Raw genomic sequence first — 25975 nt, 5'->3', positions numbered from 1 at the left:
GCTCACGCCTATAATCCTAGCTACTCAGGAGGCTGAGATCTGAGGATCACAGTCCAAACCCAGCCAGGGCAGGAAAGTCTGTGAGACTCATCTCCAATAAACCACTAGAAAACCAGAAGTGGTGCTGTGGCTTAAGCGGTAGCGGGCTCACCTTGAGCTGAAGAGCTGAGGGACAGCACCCAAGACCAGAGTTCAAGCCCCACAAAAAAAAAAAAAAAAAAAAAAAGCCTCATGGACTTTCCTGTCCAGACTGGCTTCAACCCTGATCCTCAGGTTTCAGCCTCCTAAGTAGCTAGAATAACAAGCATGAGCCACCAGCATCCAGCAGATGAGCATTTTTTTTTTTTTTAAAAGGCAAGTGTGCATGTCATATGAGAGGCTTGAGCTTGCTATTGATTCATCAGCAGCTTATGCATATTCAGTGAAATGGAATTCAATAAGCATGGAGCTAAATCTAACCAGAACTACAATGATGTTTTTACATAAAAAGAGACAGAAAATGTCCAGCCTCTTTTTCCAGCCTATCTGGGTCACAGTCTAATGAGTCTTCTTACTCTTGGGACACAGTCTGTCTACCTTAAACAATGTGAATTATAACACATATGAAAGGCAGTGGTGCTAAGTCATTTGATCATTTCTCTAAAATGTCATTTAGCTAACCTCCCTAGATCATGATACATATTACAGAATAATCTTTATGAAACAAGAATTAATGGCCATCCACTTCTGCACAGCTCACATTAATGGCACCGAAGAGAGGGCTGTTGGTCAGAAATAAAGCAGACAACTTAAGGAATTCCCAGTTTGTCCTGCAGCAATGGATTCTTCTCCTGGTTTCCTGAGAAGATCGCAGCCGTGGCGTGGTGAAGGCAAGCATGCAGACCTTTACTTTTGATCACATTCCCAGAACTATTCTCTATTGGTATGTATTTCTTGTGTTTTCTGAAAATAACATGTTGGACAGTGATTTCAAATTAAAGCTGATATTACCTTCTTTCTAATGAAAGAATTTTTTTTTTTTTTTTGGTCCATTCGTGGGGCCTGAACTCTGGGCCTGGGCGCTGTCCCTCAGCTCTTCAGCTCAAGGCTAGCACTCTACCACTTGAGCCACAGCGCCACTTCTGGCTGTTTTCTTTTTGCTTATGTGGTGCTGAGGAATCAAACCCAGGGCCTCATGTGTGCAAGGCAAGCGCTCTACCACTGAGCCACCTTCCCAACCCATGAAAGAATATTTTTAATAAGTTGTACTTTCTGTCTTCTTTTTCATGGTAAACACAAAAGAGCTAACTCTACAGAACCTAATCTATGGCTGTAACACACTGGTGTCTTGTAATGATATAGTTAATCTTCTATTTGTATAAGAAATGTGCACACTCACTATAATTTGAGTTTTTTATTTGTTTCTTGGGTGCCTGAGATCTCCCTTGGCTTTTTCCACTGAAGGCAGGCTAGTGTTCTACCACTTAAGCCATACCTCCAACTTGTGGCATTTCATTGGTTAATTGGAAATGAGTCTTACTAACTTTTCTGCCTCCTTGCTTCACCATGATCCTCAGATTTCTGTCTCCTTAGTTGTCAGAGTTACAGGCATGAGCTACCAGTGCTCAGTTGGTTAGAGATTATGTGTTAAACATTATGTAGATACAGTTAACTACTGGCATCTGGTAGCACTTTTAGGATTAAAAAAAGCAATATTAACAAGTCACAGTTTAGTATTCATAGTTCAAAGGAAGATTATTTCCTTATAGCCAAAATGTTTAAAAGGTCCGGGTGCTGGTTGCTCACACCTGTAACCCTAGCTACTCAGGAGGCTGAGATATGAGGATCGTGGTTCAAAGCCAGCCCACGCAGGAAAGTCTATGAGACTCTTATCTCCAAGTAACCACCAGAAAAACGGAAGTGGTGCTGTGGCTAAAAGTGGCAGAGCACTAACCTTGAGCTTAAGAGCTCAGGGACACTGCCCAGGCCCAGAGTTCAAGCCCCACGACCAACCAAAAAAAGTGTATAAGGAATAAAAAAAATGTAAATAAGCATATTTGTACAGAAATATGCTATTTAGTACTGACAGAAATATGATACTGCTGGTAAGACACAATTAATGTATTAGGAGCCAAAACTTACTTGTACATCAAAATAACAATCACAGGGACAATTATGACCAAGCAGCCGAGGGAGATCAAGGTGCCATTTGCAATTCTTAAAGGGAAAGCTGTGTCTGCAAACAGAAACAAAGTATTAGTTACATTTTCCCTTTATGGGGCATCTGTTTGTAATGCCATTAAATAAATGAGGAAGGGAGATGTGCTCTCCTCCCTCTTCCCCCCATCCTGCCCCAGGCTTTTGGTAATCTTTTTTTTATTAAATTCATTAATCCATAGTCTTTGGGTCAGTTTATCTTCCATTTAGAGAATGAGTTAGTGTATCTGGAACACTGTGTAAGGGCTGAGGGAAAGATGTCACGGCCTGGAGACATCTGCTTGGCTGTCTGTTGAACCAGCAGCACGAAGATGCTGAGGGCTCCCCTCCCATGATGCACTGTGCACTTCTGGCCTGGCACTACCTGCTAGCTTGCTGTGTTAAGAATCTTGGGAGTTCTTTGAACCTGCCATTGTCTTCCACTTCCACATCCTCTGTGGCAATGCCCTTGTACTGGCTATTTCAAGTCTCCTCATTTACTAGCCTCCATGTGTTCTGGATGACACCTGTTCACTCCTCCTGTTCCCAAGCTGCTGGCCTCTCTCCTTGGGCCTGGATCCTTCCCTCCCTCCCTCCCTCCCTCCCTCCCTCCCTCCCTCCCTTCCTTCCTTCCTTCCTTCCTTCCTTCCTTCCTTCCTTCCTTCCTTCCTTCCTTCCTTCCTTCCTTCCTTCCTTCCTTCCTTCTTTCCTTCCATTTCCTTCCCTTTTTTGTGTGCCAGTATTGACTAGGGCGTAAGCCTTGCTCTCCTGTGGCTTTTTTGATCAAGGCTGGTGCTCTACCCCTTGAGCCACACCTCCACTTCCAGCTTTTGGTTGGTTAATTGGAGATAAGTCTCATGACTTTATTTTGGCCTGGGCTGGCTTTGAACTGTGATCCTGAGATCTCAGCCTCCTGAGTAGCTGCTAGGATTACAGATATGAGCCATTGGTACCCAGCTTGAAAATTTCTAAAATTAAAATTTCTTGGAATTCCTTTGTTTAACTCATTAATATTTTGACTCTCTAAGCATCAGAATGAAGAGTAGAGTCTCTTTTGAGTCTGTAGGGAAAGCAAGATGGTTTGTTATCCTTCCTGTGTAATGCTTGGTAGATCTCTCTTCCTCCTCTTGGGTTGAGGCGTCCACTGGGATTTTCATGTCTGTTGGCCTCGCATCCTTGCCCAGGTGGACTCATGTGACACCCTAGTCTCAGCCTCTCCTTTGTTACCATGTCATTGGAGAACATTATTAGTTTTTTGGTGGGTTTTGCCTTGTCCTCTTAGAGTATAAATCTCTTGACGCATACGATGATCATATTTCACTACTACTGGTTCATGATCGTAGCTGACTGGTTTTAAAGTAACAGGCTTGAGTAAAGCCCGAGTCACTTTCTCTCATTTTTGCCTTTCACTGATTTACAGCTGGCTTTTAATGCCAATTCTCAAATCCCTATTAACAAGGGTTCAATGAGGGGTTTGGAGATGGAGGTTGGCTGTAGAGTGTTTGCTTGACACTCACAGGGCCCTAAGTTTGATTCCTTATAAGACAAAAGATCTCAATGAATTTTGCACTGGAATATAAGTGAACATGGATGGTGAAGCCTTTCAATGGCCTTGATCTTGGGACACACTTTACCTGTGACATCAAAGTGCTCGAAGGACCATGAAATGAAGCTTACCTTTGCCAGGAATGGAAATCAGCGTGCTCATTAGGGCCAGACTTGTGTCGTCTTGCAGAGTGAAGTTCACACAATACGTGCCAGGCCCATTGAAGGCTCTCCTCATGGTCAACAGGTGCATCTCGCGCACATCTGCTGGGCTGCAGACCACATTCTGGGTGGTCTGGCAGGTGGGGTCAGTGATGATGGTGCAGACCTCCGTGGGGGTCCTGCAAGATGGGAGAAGTGGGTAAGGACACACAGTGTGGGAGCAGGACGGGAATGGGGGGAAATGTAATGTTACTTTCAACATTTCCATAAAACCTAACTTCATCTCACTCATTCAAATCATATAATGCAGAATCGTCACATATGATTTACTCTTTTTTTTTAATGATATTAGGGCTTAAACTCAGGTCCTGTGTTCTCAGTTGGCTTTTCTTACTCTCATAGCTAGCAGCATTTTGCTGCTACTTTGAAGATGGAGTCTCATGAACTTTTCTGTCAGAACTGGCTTCAAACCTGGGTAATCTGATTTTAGTCTCTTGAATAATTAGCATTACAGGTGTGAACCACTGGGGCCTTGCTTTGAGTTAACATTAAATTAAGCCTAGGGATGAGCTACCATTTTCTCTTTGTGCCCAGGAAGGTGAGGCCCAGAGGATGGAGGAGCAGGAGATTGTGTCTCCTGGGGTGAGGGGCTGGCAGAGACTGAGCGAAGCCCCAGCCATTCCTGCTATCCTCCAATACTAAGAAGACTGGAAAACACAGATGGCTTAGGTGTCAGGCAACAATATTATCCGGAGGCAGAGCTGACTCTGCCTGACCCTATAGAGGTGCGTGGACAGCTGCAACACTGCTGTTTGTATGGGACTTGCTATGTGCAAGGTTCTGAGTGAAAATCATGACATGATCTTGCTTGTTCCTTGGGATGACCTCTTAAGGAAAGTAACATTACCCCCTGTAAGAGGTGACAAAGCAGCTCAGAGAGGGGACATGTTTAGGCCAAGATCATGCAAGCAGCTCATTCTGCTCCTTCATGAAAGCTGGACAGTTTCTTAGTTATTTCTTTTTAACAAATAAAACCATATTTTAGATCATTCCATTCTCTTGATTACTTTATGTATTTAAGCACACAGTAAGTTTATTTATTTATTTATTTATTTAATTTATTTATTTTTGGTCTGGTCGTGGGGCTTGAACTCTGGGCCTGGGCACTGTCCCTCAGCTCTTCAGCTCAAGGCTAGTACTCTACCACTTGAGCCACAGCACCACTTCTGGCTTTTTTCTTTTGTTTATGTGGTACTGAGGAATTGAACCCAGGGCCTCAGGCATGGCATGCAAGGCAAGCGCTCTACCACTGAGCCACCTTCGCAGCCTTTTTTTTTTTTTGAGAAATGTAGTTGGCCTGAGACTCAAGATCTTCTTACCTCAGCCCACTGAGATACATCTGCGATGACAGGCGTACACCACTATGCTTGAAAATAGATGTTTTTATTACTTAAGTTATGTACATGTAAATCAGATGATTTTAAGAACACATCTAACTAATAATTTATATTTAGCTTATTGTATATAGCCTGACCAAAGCATAAGAAATCAAATTATATTAGGAAAAGCTTAATTAGTTATAGGAAAAGGATCAGCATGAGACAATTGCCCATTCGGTTTCTGCACACTGGGTTTCAGCCAGACCTCTGGCCATGAGCTACGCTCTGCCAGGTGTCAGTGGTCTGCAACCAAATTTTGTGATCACTGTGCTTCATTGACTTCATCTTGAAATGGACTCAGGATGGTGAGGATGATTCAGTATGAGAAGAGATGTAAGGTTTTGAAGACATAGTAAACAGTAATGTAGTCAATTGAATTGGATCACCACTTAAAGGTTGAGTGCCTTGCTCAATTCTAACAAAGAATGTGCTTGATAGCACCTTCTAAGGACCTCTATAAATCCTTCCTTGTGTGGTTTCTAATAAATAGGAATTTAAATCAGCTTAGAAGAGATAACTGGTGGTCAAGGCCTTAGTTCAGACCAGGGGTCATCCTCTCTTGATGAGTGCCTTTGGCAGAGACCATGTACTTACGTCCCTTTGAAGGTCAGCGTGAAGTCCATCAGGGAGTTGTCAGTATGTAAGCCAGGCATCGGCACATCTGTTATCTGGATGATGTTAACCTCTAGGATTCCCTCTAACAGAATGAAAAACAACAGCACACAGAGTAAACCAAACCATGCTCCTGTCGACTGTGTCCATTCAGTTTCATACTTTGAAATCCTAATCAAGGTTATGGTATTTGGTGATGAGGTGACCACAGAGAACCACACACGGCTCCTCTTCTCCTTTTGCCATGTACAGATGCAGCAAGAGATGGCCATCCATGAACCAGGGCCCAGGCCCTCACCAGACAATGACTCTGCTAGCACCTTGATCTTGACAAAGCACTTAGAACTGTGGGAAATCTCATGGAAATAAATCTCGACTGGTTAGAAGCCACCCAGTCTATGGTAGTCTACTATAGAAACCTGAATAGATTAAGCCACATTCCTTAATAAATCAGAAGAAATGAAATGGAGACAGTCATCTTGCCAAGCAGAAACCCTCCAAAATCTGGGAATTCGTGCATATCTGTGTAACACAGATCGGTCCCAGCTAGATCCTTGTTTCTAGAGCCGGGTGTGTATTAGAAAGTAGTGTTCCCTCTGGGAAGATGTTTAGGAACAGGTGAGCCTGGCCAGATGTAGCCCTGGCTCAGAACATGGTTAACTCCTCTCAGACAGAGGTAGCTAGCTTGCAGTGCAGCTCTAACTTCCTTTCTCTGTCCCCACACGCAGGGTACATAGTACCCAGAATGCACCGCCATGTGAAATGGCCTATTCATCCTGCCTTTCATACACAAAAAGAGTGACTTTGTGAAAAGTAGCAGAAAGTGGAAGACAATGGAAATTGTGAGAATTCTATCCTGGTCTTTCTCCCCACTATTCATTCAGATTTCTGGACACATGGGTGGCTTCATGCCTAGGGCAGGCTTGTAAACACATGGGCTCTGCAGAAGGCGTTTCCCTCCAGGATGCCTGACTAACAGTTTGTTAGTCAGCCAGACTCTACAACTGAGTTGTCTTGCTAGTGCACAATGGTGCCATTTTGGAGCCTTCTAGTCTAGCCAAGTGACTGTGACAACCATGCATGTTGGCATCCATCCCCACTGGTCTTCAGCCTTACCTACAATTGTGATGGTGGCCTTAAAGTAACCATATCTGTAAATCTGGCAATTTTCATCAGAAACCTGACTCAGTTCCAGGGGGTTGTCACCAGCTGGCCCTGAAATGTTTAGAAAATAAAGAATTAAAAATAGTTGTCCACAATGCAACCCAATAGAAACATAGCCAAGCACAGGTAGTTCACACTTATAATCTTAGCTACTCTGGCTGAGATTTGAGGATCAAAGTTTGAGGCTAGTCCAGCCAGAAAAGCCCATTAAACTCATCTCCAATTAGTCAACAAAAAAGCTGGAGGAGGAGCAGTGGCTCAAATGGTAGAGTGCCAGCCTTGAGCACAAAAGCTCAGGGACAGGACCGAGGCCCAGAGCTCAAGCTCAAAGTCTGGCACGCACACATGCACATGTGTGTGTGTGCACGCGTGCGCACGCGCGCGCGCGCACACACACACACACACACACACACACACACACAAAGAGACAGATCTCTTATTTCTAATACCTTGTCTATTATTTATAGCAAATAGTAAAAAGCAGCTACAAGAAGTCCATTATAATAAAACACTTCTTTTGGACTGAATCATAGTGCCCTCTTGAGGCCAATGTGTGCATGTCAGCATGGAGTGTCAAGATGTGGGAATGGTCAGAGTGGCCATGGTATGAGGCAGGGTGAAGAATCAGACACTTCCTAAAGCAGACTTTTAATTAAGAACTTCTTGAATGTCTTCACAGACAATTAGTAATGGGTGATAATTAATATGCCTTATATTAAAAACACTTTTAATGGCTGGCTTGTCCAGAAGTGCTCTCAAGTGACATTCATTTTGGGCTACTTGGAAGTTGCTTTCAACTACAGATGTATTTCCACGGGACATTGGATGGGAGTTGGTGAGGTGTGTGGGGAACTGTAGGAGGAAAGTGGAGAGGGTCTGATTCTTTATAAGGGGTGAGTGTGTGCTTTCCTAGCTATGGAAAATGAACTAATCAGAAACATGACAGGCTAGATGAGGGAGAGCATTGTATACTTAGCAAGGGCTAGGTGCCAGTGGCTCTTGTCTATACTCCTAGCTATTCAGGAGTCCGAGATCTTTGGAATCTAGTTCCAAGCCAACCCAGGCAGACAAATTTGTGAGACTATCTCCAGTTAAACAGCAAAAAGCTGGAAGCAACACTGTGGTAAAGTGGTAAAGCACCAGCCATGAGTGCCAAAGCTAAGGGAGAGCCTTGGGCCCTGAGTTCAAGCCCTAGTACCCATACATAATGAAAAAACAAATCCGTGCACTGGTGGCTCATGCCTATAATCCTAGCTACTCAAAGAGATGAGATCTAAGGATCACAGTTCAAAGCCAACCCAGACAGAAAAGTCTGTGAGACTCATATCTCCAATTAATCATCAGAAAAGAGAGAAAAAAAAAAACCAGAAGTGGAGCTATTGCTCAAATGATTGATCACTACCCTTGATTAAAAACCACAGGGAAAATGCCCAGACCCTGAGTTCAAGACCTGCTTCATATGTATTACCAAATGCTACCACACGGTAGTTTAAAATATATTGTCCTTATAAAAAATATTGATAAGGAGGTTAAAAAAATCCACAAGTACAAAGTGGAACCATTATAAAGACTACATAATTCTTTCAAATAGACAAATATTTCTGGATCTGTTTTTGTGGTTCTGGGGAAAGAACATAGACCTGTGAATGCTCGGAAAACACTCTACTAGTTAACTGTGCCCTCAGCCTCTTAAGTAGAGATTTAGTAATATACCCTATGCTTGGGGAAGTAGTTCAGGGGTAGAGTGCTTAGCATAAACACACACACACACACACACACACACACACACACACGTGTGTATATCTCACATGAATATATTTTAGCCATTAAGAAATCTACCTCAAAGATCACTCAGAAAATATCTACCTAAAGAAGGGGTGGGTGCAGGTGGAAGACAAGGCCCGGGCACTGCAGCTTGCACAGTTAGATTAAGATTGAAGGTTCCGTTGAGCACATATGTGTGGTTCGAAGTATGGTTGTTGGAAATAAACAGACCAGTGTTATCTCCGAAATTCCACTTGTAGTCAATGGCAGACTTATTGAGAAAGTGGCTGGGATCATGAATGAAGACATCAAACGTAATTGGAAGGTCTCGGAGGAAGGTTTCATCAGAGGAATTTCGATCATTCTTCTGGAACATGGTCACAAACACAGGAATCTCATCTAAAAGAGACATCATAAAGAAAGATAACATGCACAACAGAACTAGGACTTGAACTCAGACCATTGTGCTCTTGTATAGCTTTGTCTACTCAAAGCTGGATTTTTTTGCCCACCTAGCTTCACACTGTGATCCTTAGATCTCAGCCTCCTCATGAGCTAAGATTATAGGGATGAGTCACTAGAGCCTGGAGATTGGTTGATTTTTAAGTAAAGGATTACAAAAATGTTTTTATATTAAAAATTAAAATTAGGGCCAGGTGCAGTGGTTCACACATGTAATCCTAGCTGTTCAGGAGGCTGAGATTCAAAACCACCAAGGGCAGGAAAGTTCAGGAGACTCTTATCTCCAATTAACCACCACAAAGCTATGTCTCAAATAATAGTGCACTAACCTTGAGCAAAAAGCTCAGGGACAACGTGTAGGCCCTGAGTTCAAGCCATAGGACTAGCACTAAATACATGCATATATACATACATACATACATACATACATACATACGAGCATTCATTCCTTCTTACATAAAAATTTTCTAGAGTTTTCAAAATCTGGAAAATAGGTAGGCTCAACATGATTAAATATATAAGTTCGGGTAGGGTCTCAGCAGTTGGTGCCTACCTTAATGCACTAATGTCAAGAAACCTCTAAAGGCCTCATCCACAGTTAATCCGGAGTTCATGCCACGCACCTGTGACCACGTAGACATCTTTAACCTGAGCGATGGGAATGTATGCCCGACCATGTCTTCTGTAGATGGTCACTTCCATAACTTGAGGACCAAGAGTCAGGTTGGTCGTGTTAATAGAAACTCTCACGGAACACCGGCCCAGTTTCTGGAAATACTGACCTTTAAGACCATGGACATTTTTAGTTATTGTCAATATCATTTGGTCATCATAAGAAGTTGTTTCTTAAAGGGAAGGCTTTGTGAAAGGATTTGAACCTTGATCCTCTGGACCTCACTTTCTGGGGTGCCCACCTCTACTTAGAAATCACTCAGAGGAGGGGAACAGGCTTCTAATGTACTATGGTTCCACACAAAGAGAAAGTGCTCAGAAATTCTGTGTGAAACCTTATAAAACAAACCCATAGTAATATATATGCAATGACATCTAGTTAGTTAAAGTGATAAGAGATATTTAGTGGGTAATAATAGGTGCTTACTTTACAATAAATATATAAATGGTCCCTTAAAACACATAGTTTGTCTATAGGAAATACATTTGATATAATAACATGTCCAAGGGGGTTATTTTCTGAAGCCAAGCACCAATGGCTCATATCTGTAATACTAGCTACTCAGGAAGCTAAAATCTGAGGACCAAGATTCAAAGTCAGCCTGGGCAGGAAAGTCTGTGAGACTCTTTTCACCAATAAACTACTTCTTGAACTCTAACTCAAAAGTGGTAGAGCACTAGCTTTGAGCAAAAGCAGCTCACAGACAATGCCTAGGCCTGAGTTTAATCTCTAGGAACGCCTCCCTCGCCCCCACTCACAAGTTATTTTGGAAAGATTCTATGTTAGTTTTGTAACAGTACGACTACACCTACATTATTATATTTAAAAGGGGATCAGTAGTCTTCACTTTCTAATAGTATTTCTATATAAAAACAGCTAAGTACTGGATCCTCCTAGCTACTTGGAAAGCTGAGATCTGAGAACTGCAGTTCAAAACTAGTCCAGGCAGGAAAGTATATGAGACTCTTATCTCTGATTAGCCACTAAAAGCCAGACACAGAGCTGTCACTTAAATGGTAGAGCTTCAGCCTTGAGCAAAATGGCTAAAGGACAGTGACAAGGCCCTCTGTTCAAGCCCCAGTAGCTGCATAAAAACAAAATAAAACAAGGAGTAAGGATCACAGACACAAAGGGATAAAGTGGTTCTTTAAACACATTTCTCAAGCATCTTTGAGTCAACTCCTTGTCTTTCTTCAATTTCCCTGAAATTGCTACTAGCAATTGCTACTCCCTGGCAGGGGACTGGTGTGTTTTGGCCTATTTGGGCATGGTAAGATGAACGCATGTGAGATGGCGATGTTTAAAGACTATCACATGGCCAAATGAGTGAGAAAAACCACACTGCTCATACGATGTGTGACTCGCAGTCTCCCCTTACAAGTGGATTGGAGGGCAACTCCTCTGGAGGCAGTGGGACAGGAGGGTCTGACAAGGGGCCAGTAATGCACAAGAAAACGATAGTGCCCGAAATGAGAGATGAGACCACATGCAGCTGAGGAAACTGGAAATTCAAGGAAGTCTTATTAGAAAAACAGAGTTTTTCTAGGTGGAAGGTAGGCTTTACATAAAGACATCTGCTCTGGATGTGTTTAATGGAATGTTAACTAGGTTTTTCAAAAATATGCTTGAAATCAGGCCCTGGTGACTCACACCTATAACCTTATCTATACAGGAGGCTGAGATCTGAGGATTCCAGTTCAAAGCCAACCTGGGCAGAAAAAAAATCAGTGAGACTCTTATTTCCAATTTAGCACCAAAAAAGCCACAAGAAGGGCTGCGGCGTAAATGGTAGAACATGAGCCTGGAATGAAAAGGCTAAGGACGAGCACTTAAGCCCTGGGTTCAAGTCCCAGTACTGACACCGAAAAGGAAGGAAGGAAAATTTCATTTTTACTTGTTTTTTTCTTTTTCCAAATTTCCTACAGCACATGTTTCTTTGTTAAACTTGAGAAAATATAGCATAAATTACCATTTAGGTACCACTGTGTGTATACATACATATATATATATGTATATTCTTTTTTGTCAGTCCTAGGCTTGAATTCTAGGCCTGGATCCCTAAACTTCTTTTGCTCAAGGCTATCACTATATCACTTGAGACACAGCTCTACTTCTGGCTTTTTCTGGTGGTTAACTGGAGATGAGTCTTACAGACTTTCTTGCCTGGGCTGGTTTTGAACCCCGATCCCCAGATCTCAGCCTCCTGAGTAGCTAGGATTACAAGTGTAAGCCACCAGCACCCAGCATCATTTTTTTTTTTTAGTATTACTATTTTAGATAGTTGAATCTACTTTTCTTCTCATTTTAATTCCTTGCTGTCCTGGAAATTCACAAGGTTAGCCAGGATTTTATTTTTCTTTCTCACTGTCCACCCAAGTAAGGAAAATGAACAGACTAACTGTAAAACTCTTGGTGCTCTAATGACAATAAGGAAGCAGAAGGTTCAGTTTTAAAAGGTAAAAGAAAGACGAAGGCAATTGGTAAAAGTCCAACCATGTGTGTGAAAGATGTAGACGAAATTCCCTTTCTTCCCTCGGTGGGGGTGAGGAAAGGGCCTCCCATCAGGAAACATGTGCTGGCTTCGGTCTGTGTCATTTCCCCAGACGCTGTCCTTGGACCAGTTGTACACGTATGGGTCAGGAGACAAACCAGACTCTAAATAGAAAAGGAAACAAGTCAGGAATGGTACCGGGGTTCCAAGTGCCCAATGCATGTCACTCAAACACTGCTTTGTAGTTTTCCATAACTAACTGAAAAACTTTCTTTTGTCGGTTGAACTCTGGGCCTGGGCACTGTCCCTCAGCTCTTCAACTTAAGGCTAGTGCTCTACCATGGAGCCACAGCGCCACTTCCGGCTTTTTCTGCTTATGTGGTGCTGAGGAATCCAACCCAGGGCCTCATGCATACGAGGCAAGCACTCTACCACTGAGCCACTTTCCCAGCCCAATTGAAAAACTTTTAAACGACAGGATTAACAACTTAATGTTTGGAATTCATCCAATAGAACACTTGGAACTTGTGCACTTTCCTACATGAACATGATATTTCAAGACAAGTTTATATAGTAAGATCTCAGCCTGGAGAATTCACTCAATTGTATATTAATCTTCCCAAATTTCAAGCCTATTCAAAGATGGGAGAATATTTGATGTTTTCATTTGATATACTCTAACAGAAACTTCTTTTATTGTTTCATTTGATATGACTTTTTTGCTTTGATACCAGTCCTGGAGTTTGAACTCAGTGCTCTACCACATGAGCTACAGCTCCACTTCCCACTTTTTGGCAGTTAATTGGAGATAAGAGTCTCTCAGACTTTCCTGTCTGAGCTAGCTTCAAACCTTGATTCTCAGATCTCAGCCTCCTGAGTAGCTAAGATTACAAGCATGAGACACCATGTCTGGCAACATCATGACTTTTTATTCCTAAAAATGTTAGCTAGAAATGACCAAGGATAAGGGGATCTCCCACTGAACTACACCACCACAACCACTCTTCCACAGTCTAGACCATGTCTGCATATGACATTTAGCTCTTCCACACCAGTTATTTGTCTCTTCAAATGATTCAAGGAAAACAACAACAACAAACCTCCAACTCCATACTGGACACTGGTGGCTCATACCTGTAATCCTAGCTACTCAAAGGGTTGAGGATTGTGGTTTGAAACAAGCCCAGGCAGACAAATCCAAGAGATTCTATCTCCAATTTAGCAGCCAGTGATGAATTTCAATAATCATGCTGCTTTCTCACACCTGTAATCCTAGATACTCAGGATGCTGAGATCTGAGGATAGTGGTTTGAAGCCAGCCCAGGCAGAAAAGTCTGGGAGACTCCAATTATGTATGTGCATGCACATGTACACACACACACACACACACACACACACACACACAAACAGAAGTGGAACTGTGCCTCAAGTGGTAGAGTACTAGTTTTGAGCAACAGAGCTCAGGGACAGAACCTGATCCCTGAGTGCAAACCCCAGTGTTGACATACAAAGGCAAAACCTCAAAAACACAAAGAAATTCTGGTCAGCAAAATCTAAACTCATCAGAGTGGCTCAGTGGTAGAGCGCTAGCCTTGAGCTGAAGAGCTGAGGGACAGCGCCCAGGCCCAGAGCAAAAAATCTACTAAACTGACTATTTTTGGAATGGCTAAAAATGTTCCAAGTAATAAAATGAAAATCTAGCTGATAAGGGTACTAGATAGGCTTGGATGTGTTAACGCTCAGGCTGATGAAGGGGCCGGGTTAGGATCACGTGCTCACCCTGCATCATCTAACTTGAAGAGCATGCCACTATCACCTTGCTTTCAGGTGCATTAAGGTTTATGAGCTGGACCCCAGTAGTTTAGGAGAACTGCTTACCATTTCTGCAGTTTTTCTCATACACTATGTCACCATTGGCATCTTCCTTTTGGCATCTCGGGAACACCAGATTCACCACAAATGTGATATTTGAACCTAGTAGTGCTGGGGAGTCGCTGGTCAGGACTGCCCGCACACGGCCTCCTAGGATAACAAAGCGGGGATGGAGCTCACTGAGCCAGCATCAGCTTTTCCTTTCCCCCAGAGATAAACATTGAAAGGTAAATCAAAATATAAGAATTGAAGAAGCCACAGATTTCCTTAGAGTGCATTAAATTCACTTTATTGATGCTAACATTCTAAAAGATAAATAACAACAATAAAGTGAGACTAAAAGATTCTCTAGCTATAAAGAAAATAATTAGGAAAATTAAAATAGCAGGACAGGGCTGGGAAGGTGGCTCAATGGTAGAGCACTTGCCTTACATGTCTGAGGCCCTGGGTTCGATTCCTCAGCGCTACATAAGCAAAAAGAAAAAAGCTGGAAGTGACGCTGTGGCTCAAGTGGTAGAGTGCTAGCCTTGAGCTGAAGAGCTGAGGGACAGCGCCCAGGCCCAGAGTTCAGGCCCCACGACCCGACCCCCCCCCCCCCCCCCCCCCCCGCCAAAAAAATAGCAGGACACTGGTGACTAAAGCATGTAATCCTAGCTACTCAGTAGGCTGAGATCTGAGGATGGAAGTTTGAGGCTAAGCAAGGCAGAAAAGCCCATTAGACTCTTATCTCCAATTACTCAACGAAAAGCTGGAAGTAGAGATGTAGTTCAAGTGGTAGAGTACCAGCTTTGAATTAAACAACTAAAGGAGAACATGAGGTTCTGAGTTCAAGCCCCATTATGGTGCAAAAATAAAAATAACAAAGCAATCCATGTAACACCCTTCTCTTCTGACACATTTTTCCTCTCATCTCTCATATATCATCAGCCATCTAGCTTTCTGTCCACATTTTAGGCTTATTGTATTATTAAGCTAAAGGAACGTAATAGTAAAAATGAAAAAAAATCTACCCATTGGATTGAAGAGAAATGATAAAAATATGTTTTTTTTTTTTAAATTTCAAAGCCAATTGCTGAAGGTGTCTTTTATCTGAATGGATCGATGATTCACTTTCTGATAAACCACCCTGTATCAGAGTCAAAGGTGATGCCAATTTCCATGTTAGTTTGAGACTAAACGTCTACTTGAAATTTTCTAAGAATAGGCATTATTGTGTGTGTGTGTGTGTGTGTGTGTGTGTGTGTGTGTGTGTGTGTGTGTGTGTGTGTGTGTGTGTATGTGTGTGTGTGTGGCTTAGACAGGGAAAAATATTGGCATAAGAGAAAGATTTCCAAAGCCAGGAGTCCCTAGCTTGGCAACCAGGGCACCATCTTGCTGTTCATGTGGGCGCATGAGCCATGAGTCTCACAGGCTCGCCAAGCAACCAGGCTGATTGCTGTGGGCAGCTCCAGTGTTCTGGATGGTTTTTTTCCTTTGACGTACCTTTCCATGAGTTTTCCCACCTTGCATCTCCCGGTTTCCACACTGGGTACAGCTTTTCATTCCAGTCATTTTCATCAGAAGACCAGCCATGTAACTGGTTGTGCTCCCTTGTAAAACCAGGATGTCTTCCACTGCCCAGCACATCATGAAATCCTGTGTCAGCATTTGAAAAACCGATTATTTCTCTCGCCCATTTCTCATTTAGTTCTTATGTAGCAGTGGTGATAGAAGCTATTCATTTTAGACTGTTAGAAAGCAAGTATACAATATATCCAGAAAGTGGGGAGTGCTTTTTTTTTTTAAAGCCTACTGCAAATACTTTGAATATAATATTTTATCAAATGTCTGTATGAATGCGAACTGGATACATTAAAACATTTAAGTTATTATAAAGGTGATGTATAGAGGAGTTACAGTCACGTAAGTCAGGTAATGAGTACATTTCTTTTTGGACAATATCACCCTTTCCCTTGCTGTCTCCCAATTTTTCCTTCCCATCCCTACACACAAGTTACATAGTTACTTTTCAACATAGTGTGTAGTGAGTACCACTGCTGTATTGGCTGAATGCTTTTTTCTGTAAGTCAGTTGGCTTCTCTGAAAATTTGGGTTCGATTTGAAATCATGAAGTAAACTGATGTTAATGTTTTTCAGACCTGTTTTTAAATCTTTCCTCAGTGTGATCTAATCTCTGTCTGAAGCAAGGCAACATGAAGCACAGGAGTGCTTCCATGATTCAGAGACAGGCAGTGGAAATGAAGGGCCCACTGGGAAACAGCCATTCTACAGCCCAGAATATGGTCTGTCTTGGTGAAATTTTCAAATACATTTGTTGAATAGAGTATTTTACGCTTTAAAAAATGTCATTTGGACCTCGGGGAAGGGAGGGAGGGAGGGGATGGTAGGGGGAAAACAATGGAGGGGGTAACAATGTTCAAGAGGAAGTGTACTCATAACCTCACTCATGTAACTGTAACCCTCTGTATAGTAGCTTTACAATAAAAAAAAAAATGTCATTTGGGATGAGGGTGTAGCTCATTGGTAGAACATTTGCTTAACATATGTGGGGGCTTGAATTTGATTCTTAGAATAACACACACACACACACACACACACACACACACACACACACGTTCTGTTCGCTTGAATAAAAAAATTCTGTCCACTCTATTTCTGTTACTGAGAGTAGAATTTTGAAGTCCTTATAGTTGTGTATTTGCCAATTGCATAAGTTTTCTTCCAATTTTTACTTCATGTATTGTTAGAATTGTATGACTAGAACTGTTAAAAAAATCTTGTTGATGTATTGACCCTTTTATTATTAACTATGGTGACATTCCTTCTTATAAAGAATACTTTGATGTTAATGCTAGGTGTTTAACTAATATGTCATTTTTACTTTAATCAGTTTTACTTTATAGCATATATATATATATATATATATATATGAACTAAGTGTGAGCTCAGGGTCTCATGCTTGCTATGCAGGTGCTCTATCCCTTGAACCATGATCTCAGCCCATTTTGTTTTAATTAATTTTTGGATAGGGCTTTGAGTTTTGGCCCAGGTCAGCCAGGACCACAATTCTCCTATTTATGATTGTTGCATAGCTAGAATGACAGCCACCTGCACTACACCCAGCTATTGGTTGAGATGGAGTATCACTAACTTTGTGTGCCACCAGCGCCCGGCTAAGTTTATAATTCTTTTTTTTTTTTTTTTGTCGGTCGTGGGGCTTGAACTCTGGGCCTAGGCGCTGTCCCTCAGCTCTTCAGCTCAAGGCGAGCGCTCTACCACTTGAGCTACAGCGCCACTTCCGGTTTTCTGGTGGTTTATTGGAGATAGGAGTCTCACGGTCTCTCCTGCCCGGGCTGGCTTTGAACCACGATCCTCAGATCTCAGCCTCCTGAGTAGCTAGGATTACAGGCGTGAGCCACCGGCGCCCAGCAAGTTTATAATTCTTTAAAAGCTCTTTATAATTTTGAACTGATGGCCACCCAGTGACTAGTGGCCATGCGGTTTCTACTTTCTTTGATTATAGCAGATTGGTTAGTTCCCTTATTCAGCAGTCTCTTGAGCAATGGATTTACATGCCACTACTTTTTTTTTTTTTAATACAGAATAACACTATAGTTCTAATGTTCATTTCTCTAATGACTAATAGTGTAGAACATTTGTTTTCATTTTCAAAGCCAAATGCCCTGTGATTCTGTGAGAGTGTTCTTATTTAGAAATAGATATTAAGGACAGGAAATTTGTGTTTATGAATAAATGTTTGTAACAGGATATTTACTTTGAATGGAGTCACATGAAAAGAACTAAGATTCTTTCATTTGAACCAGTTCGAGGGACTAATGGGATTCATCCAGGGTCATCCTTAATTTGGTAGAAATGAAGAGCCATGACTAGTTCCAAGAATTAGTCCTTTCCACTGTTCCAGAGTCTACTTCATCAGGTCCAGAGAGTGTTTCCAGAAATATAATCAACACTCAGTTTTCCCTCTTCTGATCTTAAATTTCAGATGTCAAGGACAAACTCTCAAACTTAAAAATAGAGTAACAATGCGCCAGGCATTGATGGCTCACGCCTGTAATCCTAGCTACTCAGCAGGTTGAGATATGAAGATCACAGTTCAAAGCCAGAAGAAGCAGGAACGTACATGAGACTCATCGCCAGTTAACCACCCAAAAGCCAGAAATGGAGCCTTGCTCAGGGACAACATTCAAGGACAGAGCCTAGGCCCTGAGTTCAAGCCCCAGGAATGGTAAACAAAACAAAACAAAACAACAAAAGGAAAAAGAGTAACAAGAAATGAACACATTGGATATTGGAACAAAATAAAACACAGAAATAGACCTACACAACCATACCTCACTGATTTTTGAGAAAAATGTGGAAATAATGTAATAAGACTGGAGACATGGTTCAAACTTTAGAATGCCAGTTATGAGCAAAAAACCCCAAAATGGAACAAAACAAGAACACAGGCCCTGAGTTCAAGATCTAGGCAACAAAAAGCAGGGTGGGGGGATTAAATAAAAGAGACAATGCAATGAAGAAAAGACAAACTTTTAAGTAAACAGTGCTGTAAAAAATTAGAGCACAGATGAAATCTTCTGGATTTAGAGACAGATAAGACTGCTTAGACTTGACAAAAAGAACATCATCCATAAAGAGATAAACTGACCAATAGGACCTTATCAAAATAAACATTTTGCTCTATGGAACTACTAGGAGGAAAAAGGAGAGCTACAGACATGGAAAAGTTATTTGCACACTACATTTCCACCAGAGGGCTAGTATCCAAAACGTAAAGAGTTTTCCAAACTCAACATTAGTAAACAAGTAATTCAAATAGTAACTGGATGAAAGGCATGAATAGATGCGTCAAGAAAGGAAACATAAGGTGGGTGCTAGTGGTTTCCCCTTCAGGAGGCAGGAATCTGAGGATCATGGTTGAAGGCCAGCTGTGGCAGAAAAGTCTGTGAGACCCTTCAATTATCCAGCAAAATGCCAAAAGTGGAAGGATGGCTCAAGTGGTAGAGTGCCAGATTTGAGAAAAAAAGCCAAGCAAGAGCATGAGACTAATTTCAAGCTCCAGCACTGGCCTGCATGCACACACGCGCACACACACACACACACACACACACACACACACGCACACACGCACACACACACACCCCAAAAGTCAATGAGGGTGTATGGATGGCAAGAAGATAATATTACTGGCTAATAGGAAAATACACACTTAAACCACAATGAAAATTCCCTGTAGATGTAGTAGTGTAACCAAAACAAAGAGTAGTGGCAGTTCCTAATGCAGGGGAGGATGTAGACATTGGGTCACTCATACATTGCTGATGGGAATATAAAAATGATCCTCTGTTAGTCTCTTGTAAAACTTACATACAACCAGTTGTATGTAACCAGTTCGCATGCATCCCAGGGAAATGGAAATTAGGTTCACCCACAAATCTGTACATGAATATTGTTTATTCATTATAGCTCAAACTGGAATAACCCAGGTGTTCTTCAATGAATGAATGGTTAAACAACCTGTGATGGAGATATATCTATATCTATACCTATATAGATAGATATATCTATCTATATAGATATATCTATAGATGGCCATCTATAGATGGTCAGGAGATATATCTATATCTATATAGATAGGTAGTATCTATCTATATAGGTAGTATCTATCTATATAGATACTACCTATCTATATAGATATAGATATATTTCCTGGCCATATATATAGATAGATACTACCTATCTATATAGATATAGATATATCTCCTGGTCATGGAATACCACTCATCAATAAAACAGAAGCAATGATTGATACAGCAAACTTGCATAAATCTCCAGATAATTATGATGAGGGGGATGTCTAAAGGTTACAAGCTATATAATTCCATTGGTTGTGGAATTCCAGAAATACTAAAATTATAAAGATGGAGAGTGGATTTGTGGTTGCCAGGGGCTGAAGGTATGGGAGAGGATTGGCTATAAAAGGCCACCAGGAACCTGTGGAGACGGAATCTTCTGTATTTGGACCGTCTCTGTGTCAGTATCTTGGTTGTGATACTGTGTTGTGAATTATGTTATTGGAGCAAACTGGATAAAGGGTAAATGGGGGTCTCTTTGCATTATTTCTTATAATTCCATGTGAATCCACAATTACTTTCCCAAATAAGAAACTAAAAAAACCCCAATAGTAAACAGATCTTAAGTGGGTTTTTAAAAAGTGTGAGGGGAGGTGGGGTAGGGGTGGACGTTGAAGGTGAATGGCAGACTCAGCGGTCGCCCTCACAGCGGAGACTTCCCAGTACATCTGGGTCTATTCTGAGCATCAGCATCCAGGAGGCCGTGCTGCTTGCTCTGTACCAGTCGGCACCCTCTCCTTCCTCCTTTTTTTTTTTTTTTTTTAACCAGGGATAGCAATGCAAAGTGGCAGAGTGAGTGGCCTTGCAGTTCTATACAACACTAAATCCTGTTTTCTTCTGGCCAGAATATTTCACCTAGAACAAGACGAATCCAAGAATGGTAGCAGATGGTCTGCTCAAACTCAGCGTCCTGTTTGACCTGGTTTACTGGGCAGCGCCTGGGATCCCGGTGAAAGGGGGCTGGGCTCAGGAGGCAGGCCCCTGGCGGGTCAGATTTCCCACCCTGGCGCTGTGGGATCTATCCTGGGAGGCTCTCCGAGGTGCTGCAGGCCTGCCACACGAGAGCTTCCTCCGTGAATATCTCCCGGCCAGGTCCCCTTTGCAAAACATATGCGGGAAGGGAGATTCACGGAAGCTAAGTCACTGGTGGCACAGCCAGGCTGGCAGGAAGCCCAAATCTGTTCTACTCTTTCCCTAGCGGGAAGGACAGGGCTGATGGCAGGCTTGGTCAGCTGCCTGCCAGCTGTGTGGCCTGGGGCGAATTCCTTGCCCTCTCTGGCAAAGGTGACAATCAGTACCAGATCCCTCCAATCCACCCACCCCAGGTCCTCAATGCTACTTAGCCCCCACCCCTCACCCCCAGCTGCCTCGTGAAGTGGCAGGGGGTCGGAGGCCAGCCTGGGCACCCCCCTCCCCGCCCCCAGCTCTGAGCACCTCTGGCTTCCATGAGGATCACTTTCCTCTCTGATCACAATCCCTCAGCCCAGGACTCCAGCGTCCCCTCTCTCTGCCCGGCCCACTGGCTCTCCTCTGGAGGAGGAAGCGCCATGCAGGTGCCCTGGTGCCCATGCCTGCATCCACGAGCCTGAGTTTGGGGGTCTTCGCTATTCACGGGACCATTGCTCCCTTAAGGTGAATGCGAGAATCACCTGAGCAATGTAAGCAAAGCAGCTAGCATAGCCACGCAGGCGCAGGCGGGTCTGCCTCAGCTCTGCAGTTCTCAGGTTCAGGGGGTAAGAGCAGATTTCACACAAGCTGCTCTCTCATTCCCAAACATGTCATTTGATCCCACGGCAGCATTTTAAAGGGACATTAAAAAAATATGTTTCTTATTGTAAAAATAGTGTACAGAGGGGTTACAGTTACACGAGCAAGGTAATGAGTACATTTCCTATTGAGCATTGTTACCTCCTCCTTTGTTTTCCCCCTACCATCCCTTCCCTCCCTACCTCCCCAACTCCTCCCTCCCTCCCCCCCCCCCACGGAGTTGTAATATACTATGTGATTTTTATTTCTTTGGTATGCTCCTCCCCCAGGGTAACCCCTGTTTTCACTGTATTGGATTCCGGTGCCCTGTATCTTGTATATACACTTTTCTAATTTGGGGAGGGGAAGGGAAAAAACAAAATGCTTAAATAGGGATACAGGCTGACCCATTGTAACAATGAGATGTACAAGATACTATGTTGAAAATGAACTTTAAAGGGCCATTTATATGCCCAGCACCAACAGCTCTCACCTGTAGGACTAGCTACTCAGAGAAACTGAGATCTGAGGATCACAGTTCAAAGCCAGCTCAAGCAAAAAAAAAAAAAAAAAAGTCAATAAGACTTTATCACCTATTAATCAGCAAAAAACCAGAAATGGAGGTTGGCTCAAATGGTAGAGCATCAACTTTTAATGAAAAAAAAAAAACTAAGAAAGCATCCTGGCCCTTAGTTCAAGCCCCAGTACCAGCACCAAAATAAAACAAACAACAAAAACAAACAACAAAGGCATTTAAAAATCTCTAGGGCTGGGATGTAGCTCAGTGGCAAAGCATTTGCCTAGCAAGTACAAAGTCCTGGGCTCTATTCCCCGTACCAAAAAAAAAAAGACAAAGAAAAAGTTAAACAAACAACCCCGCCCCCCAACAAACAAACAAACCTCTCTAAACTGGAACTATGGCAGGAAGAGGAATGCACTAAGCTTACTGCTTAGTGAGCACAGCAAACTGCAGAAAGGTTGGGGGCAGTTCAGCTCAGCAAGAGTCTGTGCTGTGGGGGATGAAGGCTCCTGGGTCAGACCTGGGAGCCCTTTTTCCTCTGAGCTCTCCATCCTTTTGGAGAGAGCCAACATTTTGTTGCAACAGCAACTGTCCTCTTGCCTGTGACCACTGTGCGGCAAGTACAGTGGAAAGAGCTCAGGGGAGCTTCATGGGCCAGAAGCAAAGATGGGCTTGGAGGGCTTTTGCTGTCCTTCCAGCATTCCTACTGTGGGTAGAAGAAATGGGTGAGGCGGTAATTGCTTCCCACGGAGCTCCAACCCAGGCCTGCTCAGAGGGCATTATTATCCATCACTTGAGCCAACAGCCAGAGAGTGAGTTAAACACCAACAGAGAAACAGAAACTCACTCTTGGTGGCACAGAGTGGCAGTCCTGAAGCCAGAAGCAGAAATCCCAGGATGTGGTAGAGACATTCCATGCTGAGTCCTCACAGGCCAGGGCAATCAGGGCTCCACTTGTAACTCTTAGGAATCCATCCACCCTGAGCAACAGTGTTCTGTGCTCTGCTGTGCCCCACTCTTTATTTTAATGAAATACAGGGCCTCCGGGCAGATCATGTGATGGTATTAAGCAGATTGCCTGATTTGTTCTCTTGAATTCAACCTCTTGCAACTCATGTGCTTGTGACTCATAGGCCCTTGGCATCTATTATTCCATTTTCAGAGGCATGCTATTTTGACTTTGTAATCCCACATCTACTAGTTTTGAGGGAGCTGCTTTTCCTATGACTCTCTCTTAATACTCTTCACCAATTCTAATTTCAGTTCTCCAACTTCACTGGGATGAATACAATGAATCCTTCACCAGTACCATCTCCAGCTCGTGCATCTTTTTAAGAACTTAGATAACAAGCTCACTGTGCTGGTCCATGCTGTACATCACTTTTCCTCAAGAGGAGATAGCTGTGGAGGTGCCCTTCCAGCCATTGGTAATTGTGGATAAACACGTACCTGTGTGCTGGGTGCTGGGGGCTCACACCTCTAAATCCTAGCTACTTGGGAGGCTGAGATCTGAGGATAGCAGTTTAAAACCAACCAGGGCAGCATCATTGATTTCTCCCTTTCTTTCTCTCTCTCACAGTCGGATTGATTCCAAAGAAGTAAAAATCGGGTAATTTGTTTCTTGGTAATCAGCAGTAGACAATGTGTAGTACTTAGGGACAGGGATATTTGGAAGAAAGTACACTTATACTTCAAAGCTGTTTTATTTATTTTTATTGAGTTAACTTGTATGCAATATGTGGAGTTTCAGTGTGATATTTCCATACATGTGCACATAGTGCATTTGGAACAAAATCGCTCCTCCACTCTATCCCCATTGGTCCTTCTCTCTCTCTGTCTCTCTCTCTCCTCTCTTTCTGTCTCTCTGTCTGTCTGTCTGTCTCTCTGTCTCTGTCTCTCTGTCTCTGTCTGTCTGTCTGTCTGTCTCTCTCTCTCTGTCTCTGTTCTGGGTCTTGAACTCAGGGCTTGAGTGCTGTCCCTTAGGATTTTTTTGCTCAAGGCTGGCACTCTACCACTTGAGCCATAGCTCCATTTCCCTTTGCCCTTTTCGAATAGTGTTTGGTGGGCTTCCTCATGCTGCATACGTAGACACACACTCATATGTATGTATGTGTAGCCGCCTTGGATTTTCTCCACCCTCACTATGCCCCCATTGCCTCCTCAACTGTCCCTTTTGCATTCATGTCTCATTACCCATTTTAGGGATATACTTCCTAAATGGGCAAGAATAGTTGTTTTATTTTCGCAAAATAAAAATAAATCACACTGTGAAAATCGTTTGAAATGAGAAGGCAATTGTTTTGGTATAGACACAATTGCTTTAGTTTAAAAATGATATTGAGGGTCTGGGAAGGTGGCTCAGTGGTAGAGCGCTTGCCTTGCATGCTCGAGGCCCTGGGTTCGATTCCTCAGCACCACATAAGCAAAAAGAAAAAAAAGCCGGAAGTGGCGCTGTGGCTCAAGTGGTAGAGCGCTAGCCTTGAGCTGAAGAGCTGAGGGACAGCGCCCAGACCCAGAGTTCAGGCCCCACGATCGGACCCCCCCCCAAAAAAAAATGACATTGAGGAAGGCAAGTAATGTCAAGTTCTGAGAGAGGTCTCTAATGATTTCTAAGTGTCTTCATTGCTGTCACCCTTCCGATGGCTACACTTCTGGCTTGAGGAGCAAGCGCGTACCTGCGATTTGGTGTCTGTAACAGCCACGTAAGAAGGACATGTGGAGTGATAGGCCATTACCACACTCCACAGTGGAGCCACAGTGGGCTAAAGCCAAACTAACTTTTTCCCTCTTTTGTACTGGGGCTTGAACTTGCGTGCCTCATGCTATCTCAGCTTGTTATTCAGCTGGTGTTCTACCCCTTGAGCCACACCCCAGCCCTGCTTTTTGCTGATTATTTTGGAAATGGTATGTCAAGGACTTTTCTGCCCAGGCTGCCTTCAAATGCAATCTTCCGGATCTTAGCCTCCAGAGTAGCTAGGATTACAGGCATGAGCCACAGACCCTCAGCTTGCAAATTTTTAAATCTAGAAATTACTCAGTTCATACTGATGATTTTGTGAGATCATAAAAGTGAGTTAAGGTCCTTACCTTAGGGCCTCCCCAACTCTTGTAAACAGATACTGTATTTGTTCTCTACTGCTATTACAACTATTCATTAGAAGTTTATTTTAATGTCCTGAAAGTCAGAAGTCTGAAATGGAGCCAGGCATTGGTGCTTCACACCTATAATCCTAGCTAGTCAGGAGGCTGAGATCTGGAGGACTGGAGCTTGAAGCCAGCCTGGGAAGAAAAATCTGAGTGACTCTTATCCTCAACTGACTAGAAAACAACCACAAGTGAAAGCGTGGCAAAAGGGGTATATCACACTAACATCGAGTGGAAAGAAACCAAGCAGGAGTGTGAGGCCCTGAGTTCAAGCCTCACGATTGGTGCATGAAGTCTAAAATGAGTGGCGCTGGACTAAAACCACAGCCCCAGTGAAGAGGGTATCCTTCACTTTCCAGCGTTTAGGAGCTCCCCTCAATCCCTGACTTTCTTGCCTCCTCTTATCTGCAAAGCCAGCAGTGGTGAGGGGCCTGTCTCATGTCTTATTCTTCTCACTTCAGTTCTCTGGTCTCCCTGGCTGATTTGCAGGATTCTAGTGGCCACAGTAGGCCCACTTGGATAGAAGCATCTCATCTTAAAGGTCAGTTGATT

The 25975-nt window shown here is 43.0% G+C and overlaps 1 protein-coding gene across 2 annotated transcripts; it reads right to left on the bottom strand.

Annotated features, from left to right (window-relative positions):
- Positions 1-289: 289 nt before the first annotated feature.
- Positions 290-23280, bottom strand: Gpnmb (glycoprotein nmb). 2 transcript variants are annotated; one of them, XM_042684994.1, is made up of 11 exons: positions 23127-23280; positions 15842-15994; positions 14366-14509; positions 12490-12651; positions 9947-10105; positions 8964-9260; positions 7050-7148; positions 5916-6018; positions 3853-4061; positions 2122-2215; positions 290-942 (listed from the first exon to the last, which is right to left on the bottom strand). In XM_042684994.1, exons 1-11 carry the CDS (start codon positions 23194-23196, stop codon positions 789-791), a joined length of 1644 nt encoding a protein of 547 aa, XP_042540928.1. In that variant the 5' UTR covers positions 23197-23280; the 3' UTR covers positions 290-788. The 2 variants fall into 2 exon arrangements, with proteins under 2 accessions (XP_042540928.1, XP_042540929.1); XM_042684995.1 differs by having other exon boundaries at positions 869-942; positions 2118-2215.
- Positions 23281-25975: the final 2695 nt, after the last annotated feature.

Source organism: Dipodomys spectabilis, unplaced genomic scaffold, assembly GCF_019054845.1.
Source record: "Dipodomys spectabilis isolate Male_0828 unplaced genomic scaffold, ASM1905484v1 ptg000092l, whole genome shotgun sequence".
NCBI classification, from domain to species: Eukaryota; Metazoa; Chordata; class Mammalia; order Rodentia; family Heteromyidae; genus Dipodomys; species Dipodomys spectabilis.
This window is presented reverse-complemented; position numbering and strand designations above follow the sequence as displayed.

Excerpts from the sequence above, each read along its gene's own strand:
- Gpnmb (XM_042684994.1), bottom strand. The coding sequence starts at position 23,196 with ATGGAATGTCTCTACCACATCCTGGGATTTCTGCTTCTGGCTTCAGGA. Across the intron at positions 9,261-9,946 it reads AGATGTCTACGTGGTCACAG|ATGAGATTCCTGTGTTTGTG; the intron begins GTGCGTGGCATG and ends TGTCTCTTTTAG. Across the intron at positions 943-2,121 it reads ATTGTTATTTTGATGTACAA|AAAACACAAGAAATACATAC; the intron begins GTAAGTTTTGGC and ends TGTTATTTTCAG.